The sequence below is a fragment of the Carica papaya genome, chromosome 9 (genome assembly GCF_054855325.1).
Source record: "Carica papaya isolate Zhongbai chromosome 9, ASM5485532v1, whole genome shotgun sequence".
In the NCBI taxonomy this organism is placed as follows: Eukaryota; Viridiplantae; Streptophyta; class Magnoliopsida; order Brassicales; family Caricaceae; genus Carica; species Carica papaya.
Window position 1 is genome coordinate 13,278,117 of NC_142317.1, and position 8,516 is coordinate 13,286,632.

The 8,516-nt window shown below is 38.8% G+C and overlaps 1 protein-coding gene across 1 annotated transcript; it reads left to right on the plus strand.

The window, feature by feature from the left end:
• Positions 1–4,362: 4,362 nt before the first annotated feature.
• On the plus strand, positions 4,363–6,987 carry LOC148240014 (uncharacterized). Its single transcript, XM_088212064.1, has 4 exons — positions 4,363–4,773; positions 4,872–4,943; positions 5,787–5,879; positions 6,979–6,987. Exons 1-4 carry the CDS (start codon positions 4,363–4,365, stop codon positions 6,985–6,987), a joined length of 585 nt encoding a protein of 194 aa, XP_088068190.1.
• The last annotated feature ends 1,529 nt before the right edge of the window (positions 6,988–8,516 follow it).

Genomic DNA, 8,516 nt, shown 5'->3' on the forward strand with positions numbered 1-8,516 from the left:
CGGCCGGAGCATTTCCACCTTGGGCGGCGCACTGCCATCATTCATGGAGGAGGCCCTCCTCCTATGTTTTTCGTGCTAAGCATCTTTTTCTCCTCTCTCTTGACCAGATTTTGCCACTTGTTGCGAATCCAACAGTTCTGAAATTCTATAAATTGCCCTCCCTCTTCCCTTCCCTCCACACTTCCATTTCTTCTATTTTTCAAAGGTGTAGAGAGAGAGAGATAGTAAATTTGTGAGAGAATAAGAGAAAGAAATGAGAACGGTGAGGGAGAAAACATCAAAGTTTCAGTAAGGAATCTAGTGTTTCATTCGACATCTTAAGATGTATTTCTAGATAAGTTAATTTAATATGATTGTAATTTTGTCTGTTTCATTTGCCTCTGTGTTCAGTAAGTTGAATTGTTCTTGTTTTTAAGCATGTTATGTGAATTGCTGACACTTGATGAATTTGCATGTAATATATATAATATGTAATCGGTAAAAGTTAAAAACATAAAAGAAAAGAAAAAAATAGAATGAAGCCTGTATGGTACGAAGTGTATTTGCATTGACATGCATATTGCATCAAGTGTCTTGTTAGAATTTTTTATCTCTAAGGGGTATTTGTTCTCCTTGCTCTTCGGGGTATCTATTTCTCCCTCCCCTATCTGGTATGGAAAGACATAAGAGGACCGTTCCCAGTGGATGACGGCGTGCCCTCTGACGAGAGTGGTATCACACTATCTCTAGGGGTCACCCGTGGCTAAGTAATGTTGTGACTATAGATATTTGTTCGGACCACTATGGTTGGTACGACCATTGTCATTGATCGTACCATGGTTTGGGAAATCAGAAGTGGGTCTGAGCAAATTACCGTATCTATATCTGATTTGGTCATTCCACTTGGGTAGTTAGAAATCTATATCTGCCCTCAGAGATTGAAGTTTGTAATGACTTCGCGAAGCATGACACGAAAATCTGAGCATTTCATGATTTATTTGATTTTTTCTACTATTTGGCATGATGTAGTTTGATTGTCTGTATTAACATATCATTTTCTTAACAAATAAATAGTTTTTCATTATGGTGAGATTGGTAAATGAGGAAGCTAAATAGTAAGATAAAATAATAAACTTTTGAAATCTTACGATGTTAATTTAATACTATTTTCCTTACTGAGCATAAGGAACTCACTATTTCCATGCCCCCTCAGAGGAGGAAGAAAATGAGGAACTGCAGGCAGACCTACCCTTAGAAGTCTATGAGGATCCCGTGGATCCATAAGTCTGAGTGTATGACTGTTCTCACACTCTGATGAATCCAATAGCATAATGAAAGAAGTGACCATTATGTTTTGTATTTTGTAGCCACTTCTAACCTCAGTTTATGTATGTATTTGGAACATTATATATATTTGTAAGGGATTTATTATGGTTTGATTTTGCTGCACAAATTTTTTCATGCACTTATTTTTCTAAATCTGTATCTAACACCCATTTACCTTAATTGGCACTTGGGATGTCACAGATGGTATCAGAGAAAAATTTTTGCAGAATAAATCTCTTGCATTGAGGCTTAGGGTAGATAAATCTTTTAGAGTACTTAGGGAAGAAATATGTCCTCTTTTTAAAGATTAAACCTCTAACTCGTGTCTTTATTTCTTTTGTAGGAATGACACGTGGTAGACCATCCATAGAGTGTACTGAATAACCCGAAGCCCCGGATTATCTGACCAGGGCTGAATTTACAAAAATTTTTTGAGTCATCCAAGGATTAACTGCTACCGTAGGATAGAACCAGGCCAATCGTTGTTCACCTCCTATTGCTAAATTTCGAAATGCAGATCGGTCTCTCTCCCACAATATAGCAGAGTTTAGGAAACTTAACCCCCACACTTTGAAGGTGGTCCTGATCCTTTAGTAGCCGAAGCATGGATCCTACAAATAGAGAAGCTCTTCTCTGTACTAGACTTGACCAAAGAATAAAAAGTCCCTCTTGTAGCTTTCATGTTAAATGGTGAAACTAAACACTGGTGGTGATTTAAGAAAGAAGTCTTGCCTACCCCTACAACCTGGAAAATTTTCATGGATGCTTTCTTGATAACTTCTTCACTGCTTATGTTCGGGAAAAAAAAGAGGAGAAATTCCAGGACCTTTGCCAAGGAAGCTTGTTTGTGGCCCAATATGCAGTCTGTTTGTTCAACTATTTAGGTTTGCCCCTCTAATGGTCACCTCCGAAAGCTGAAAAAATAGGAAGTTTCTTAAAGGCCTTCGTGCCGACATTTAAGACTAGATTGTGATATTAAGACCTAGCTCTTATGCAAGGGTGCTTGAACATGTCCAGTTAGCCGAAGATCTTATCTCGGCTAAACATCAATGCTTTGCCCGAGTTCGTGGTAAACAGCATCCCCAACAACTTAGGAAAAGATTACCTGACCCAGTAAGTAACCCTCCAGACAAACGAACTAGAATTGCCCTTTTTCCTGCCTTACCCCCACCTATAGCTCCACCTGCTCGAGCTAACCAACCTTGTTAACATTGTGGTCGCTCGCGTGGTGACCTATCTTGTCGGCATATCAATAACACCTACAATCAGTGCGAAAGAACCCAGCACCTTATAAAAGACTATCCTCAACGACCAAAGGATGTAGCCCAACCTGTAGCACAAGGTCGAGTGTACCCCTTAGATGAATCTGATGTCCTTCCTACTCTTGTCCTCATCCAGGATATGCTTTCTATTCATAATATTCCTACCAAGGCTTTCATCGATACTAGTGCAAATCACTCTTTTATTTCCTATGCATTTGCTTGTACCTAGAATTTAGACTAGAAGCTTTAGAAAAAAACACTAATGGTGGAAACTCCCTCTAAAGGACTACTAGAGGCTCATTGTTTATATAAGAACTGTAGGATAAAAACTTCAGAAATAGAGGTATGTGAAAACCTTATACTATTAAATTTTATAGGATTTGATGTAATATTAAGAATAGATTGGTTGGAAAAGTATAGAGCTATAATCTGTTGTGAAAGTAAAATTGTAACCTTACGATCCCTGAAAAAGAAATAAAAGTTGTTGTTATCATTTTTCTAACAATTGAATGAATAGGATTATGGACACTGATCCTGCTGTGTGTTTCATACCAATTGTTTGTAATTTTCCTGATATCTTTCCCATCAAACTCCCTGGTCTACCTCCCTCACGTGAGGTAGATTTCCTAATTGAATTATTGCCTGAAACCCAACTGATCTCGAAGCCCGCATATTGTATGAGTTGCATTGAGCTAACAGAGCATCAGCTTTTTGATCTTATCACCCTGAAATTCATTTGCCCTAGCCATTCTCCTTGGGGCGCTCTAGTGTTGTTCGTAAATAAAAAGATTGTACCCTCCGGCTCTGCGTGGATTATAGGGAACTCAACCGAGTGACTGTTAAAAGAAAGTACCCTTTACTCTGGATCGACGATCTCTTTGATCAACTACAAGGATGTACGGTCTTCTCTAAGATCGGTCTCAGAATTAGGTATCACCAGTTGAGAGTTAAAGAAGAAAATATTCAAAAAATTATTTTTTGGTGCAGATATGGATTGTACGAGTTCAGGGTGATGTCGTTCGAATTAGCCAATGTCCCAGCAGCTTTCATAGACCTAATGAACTGAGTTTTCTGACACACTAGATCGGTATGTCATCGTCTTTATTGATGACATTCTGGTGTATTCCAAAAGTCATGAGGAACACATTGTGCATTTTGCTGAAGTGTTAGAGACTCTCCACCAAGACCAACTGTATGCGAAATTAAGCAAGTGCTCTTTTGGTTCGATCGAGTTTCTTTTCTCGGTCATGTAATCTCAAGTGAAGGAGTTTTTGTAGACCTGTCCAAGGTAGAATTGGTGATCAGCTAAAGTCCTCCCACCAATGTGGCCAAGGTACGTAGTTTCCTCAACTTAGCAGGCTACTATTGACGATTCATTGATGGATTCGCCAAGATTGTTGCCCCTATGGCTCGACTCACCAGAAAGGGAGTACACTTCATTTGGAATTATAGGTGCAGTGAAAGCTTTATGGAACTAAAGTGCCGTCTCACCTTTACCCCTGTGTTAATCCTCCCTAACAATGAGGGAAGATTCTAAGTTTACTGTGATGTATCTCATATTAGTTTGGGGTGTGTCTTGATGCAGCACGACAGAGTAGTCACCTTTGGATCCCAATAGCTCAAAGTTCATGACCAGAACTACCCTACCCACGACTTGGAGTTGATAGCCATTATCTTTGCCTTAAAGATATGGTAGCATTACCTGTATGGTCAGACTTATGAAATCTACAGTGACCATAAGAGTCTCAAGTACATCTTTTCTCAATGAGAGTTAAACATGAGGTAAAGACACTAGATGGATCTTCTAAAGGATTATGATTGCCAGATCATTTATCACCCCAGTAGAAAAAATGTAGTCGTCGATGCTCTAAGTCGAAAGGAGCCTGCTGTGCTGGCTCAAACCATGGCCTCCAGTTGGAATATGATGGACACTGTACAATCACTCTGCCTTAGCTATTATGGTAAAGAGACCTATCTTGCCCAGATTCGAGCCCTACCTGATCTCTTTATGAAGATTTGGAAAGCACAAGCCATGAACCCGAAACTCATCAAGAATCTGGGTAAATTCATTTATGATGAATCTCCTAATTTTAGGATCTCTGATGATGGACTGTTCAGATTCAAGAATCAAATTTGGGTCCCTATTGCTATACGTATAAATGTACTCAAGACCGCTCAACTTCCAAGTTATCCATTCATCCCTGGAGTACTAAAATATACCAGGACTTAAAATGACAATATTAGTGGTCAAGAATGAAAAAAGATATAGTTGACTACGTCTCATGATGCCTCACTTATCAATAGATAAAGGCGGAACATCATAGGCATGGTGGTTTACTACAGGATCTTCTGATTCCTGAATGGAAATGGGGGCATGTAACTATGGATTTTATCATCGGTTTGCCCAGGACCTAGTTTAATCGAAATGTCATTTGGGTCGTTGTGGATAGGCTGACCAAGACTACCCATTTCCTGCCTATTCGAACCACAGACTCCACTAGTAAGTTAGCCCACCTATATATTGATGAGATTGTTTGACTTCATGGAGTTCCCTCATCCATTGTATTTGATCGCGACCCTTGGTTCACTTCTCACTTTTGGGATAGCTTCTAAGAAGTTTTGGGGTCTAGGTTGTACTTCAGCACCGCTTATCATCCCCAGACGAATGGTCAGTTAGAGTGTACAATCTAGACATTGGAAGACATGTTATGTGCTTGTGTTGTGATAACTGGTATGAGTATCTTCAACTTTGTGAATTTACTTATAATAACAATTATCATTCCGGTATCGATATGGTCTCATATGAAGCTTTGTATGGAAGGCCTTATTATTTCCTTACTTGCCGGAGTGAAGTTGGGAACCAACGCCACTTAAGACCAACCTTCATTCGAGAGACCATAGAGAAGGTCGCAATCATCTGCAAGAATTTGGCAATTACCTAAAGTCGCCAATAATTGTAGACGACCCTTGGAGTTTTCTGTGGGAGATCAAGTTTTCCTAAAAATCTACCCCTACAAAAGCAAGATACGATTTGGAAAGAGAGAGAGGTTGAGCCCTCATTATATGGGACCTTTTTCGATCATTGAGCGCATTGGACCTATGGCATACCACCTCACTCTATCCCGAGAGTTCACGGGTTTGCATGATGTCTTTCATGTCTCGATGCTCAAGAGGCACCACCCTGATCCTTCTCATGTTATTCTTTACGATGAGGTGTAGGTAATGGCCGATATGACCTATAAGGAGGTTCATGTGGAAATTCTCGGGTGGACAGATAAGGTCTTACGTAACAAGACGATTCCCATGGTGAAGGTACGATGATAGCATCACACCCTAGAAGAAGCAACGTGGGAGTTAGAGGATGAAATGAGGAAAAAGTATCAAGACTTATTCGAGACAAATTTGGGAATAAAATATTTTTAGGTGGAAGAGATGTAACACCCTGTTCATCATTGTGCTAAAATAATTTGAAAACTCTATTTATCCGGGCATTTGACCACTTTACTTAATTAATTTACGTTGTTTACATTTCTCATGATTCGTAATTTTGATTTATTTTTATTTTTATTAATTTTTATTTTAATTTTAGTTATTTTACATATTTTAAATTATTTTATTTTATTTTAAATTAAAAGGAAAATTTAGAAAAAAAATCAAAAAACGGTGAAACAAGAAAAATTGCCCACGAAAAAAATCCCATGACAAGGCTGTTTGCCCGCATGACAGCATGCACGCACACATAGGACGTGCGCATTGCACGCACTGCACGCACATCCTTTCCATCCGCATGGCATGGAATCAGGACCTATGCGCATAGCCTGTCGCACCAGCTGGCCATTTGAGCATCACCTCGCGCACAAACAGGCACTACACACTATGCTTGTGCATTCTGTGCAGCAGGCCTACGCGGATAAACCCTGTGCGCTAGGGGCCTATGTGGGCAGGCTAGCCTCTACGCACGCAGCAATAGGACTTTGTGCCTTTAAGCTAGCCTACTGCGCGCCGGCCAGAGCACTGCCACCTTGGGCAGTGCGCCGCTATTGTCTTAGGCAGTTTGCCGCCACCGCCTATGGAGGAGGCACTCCTCTCTCGTATTTTGTGTCAAATATTTTTTTTCCTCTCTCTTCACCAAATTTTGCCACTTGGCATGAATATAATAGTTTCAAAATTCTATAAATTTTCCTCCCATTCCCTTTCTCTACATGCTTCCATTTCTTCCATTTTTAAAGGTTTAAAGAGAGAGATAGTAAATTAGTGAGAGAAGAAAAGCAAGAAAGGAGAACAGTGAGGGAGAAAACATTAAAATTTTGGTAAAGAATCTAGTATTTTTTTGACATCTTAAGAAGTATTTTTAGATAAGCTAATTTAATATGATTGTAATTTTGTCTGTTTTGTATGCCTCTGTGTTCAGATGAGTTGAAATTTTCTTGTTTTTAAGCATGCTATGTGAATTGCTGATACTTGATTAATTTGCATGTAATAAATATAATATGTAATCGGTAAAAGTAAAAAGTATAAAAGAAAAGAAAAGAAAAGAGAGAAGTGGAATGAAGTCTCTATAATCTGAAGTGTATATGTATTAATATGCATATTGCATCAAGTGTCTCGTTAGTCTTTTTATCTTTGAGGGGTATCTGTTCCCCTTGCTCTTCAGGGTATCTGTTTCCCCTTCCCCTATCTGGTCTGAAAAGATGTAAGAGGACCGATTCGAGTAGATGACGGCGTGGCCTCTGACGAGAGTGGTATCGGACTATCTGTAGGGGTCACCCGTGGCTAAGTAATATTGTGACTATAGATATCTTTTAGGACCACTATAGTTGGTATGACTGTGGTCATAGATTGTACCATGGTTTAGCCAACCAAAAATGGGTCTGAGCAAATTGCCGTATCTGTATCTGATCTGATCATTCCACTTAGGTAGGTTAAAATCTGTATCTGCCCTTAGAGATGGAAGTTTGTAACGATTTCACGAAGTATGATACGAAAATCTGAGCATTTCATGATTTATTTGATTTTCTCTATTATTTAGCATAATATATGTTTGATTGTCTGTATTAACATATCATTTTTTTAATAAATAAAGAGTTTTTTATAATGGTGAGATAGGTAAATGAGGAAGCTAAACAGTAAGATAAAATAATAAACTTTTGAAATCTTACGATATTAATTTAATACAGTTTCCTTACTAAATATATGGAACTCACTTTTTCCATGCCCTCTCCCCAGAGAAGGAAGAAAATGAGGAACTGTAGGCAAACCTACCCTTAGAAGTCTATGAGGATCTCGTGGATCCACAAGTCTGAGTGCATGACTATTCCTGCACTCTTATTAATCCAATAACATAGTGAAAGAAGTATTTTTTGTATTTTATAGCCACTTCTGGCATCAGTTTATATATGTGTTTGGAACATTATATACATTTGTGGGAGATTTATTATGGTTTGATCCGCTGCATAAATTTTATCATGCACTCATTATTCTGAATTTGTATCTGACACCCATTTGCCTTAATTGGCACTTGGGATGCCACATTCGTGGTATCTGAAAATGTCTCCATCATCTCAGATAATCAATACATGCGGATTAGGACATTGGGATGCAATATGCCCCACTCTTAAGCACTTGAAACATTTAACAATATTCTGGCGGGCAGCTGGTGTCTTAGGATTAACTCTTATTTTTCCCTTACTGTCGTCCACTTTCTTACCATCATCCCTTTGAGTCCATTTTGGTTTCCCTGGAGAACGTTACTAACATACCCCCTATTAGTTCCTCTACTCTTCAACTACTTTTCAATCTTGGTGGCCTTATGCACCATCTCATGTAACAGCCCCGGAAATTTAAAATGGAATGTATATTAAAAATATCAAATGCGGAAGCGAAGTCAAAATTTGAATAACATCCCTTACACTAAAACCAAAAACGTGCTCACAAAATATAAAAGATCAA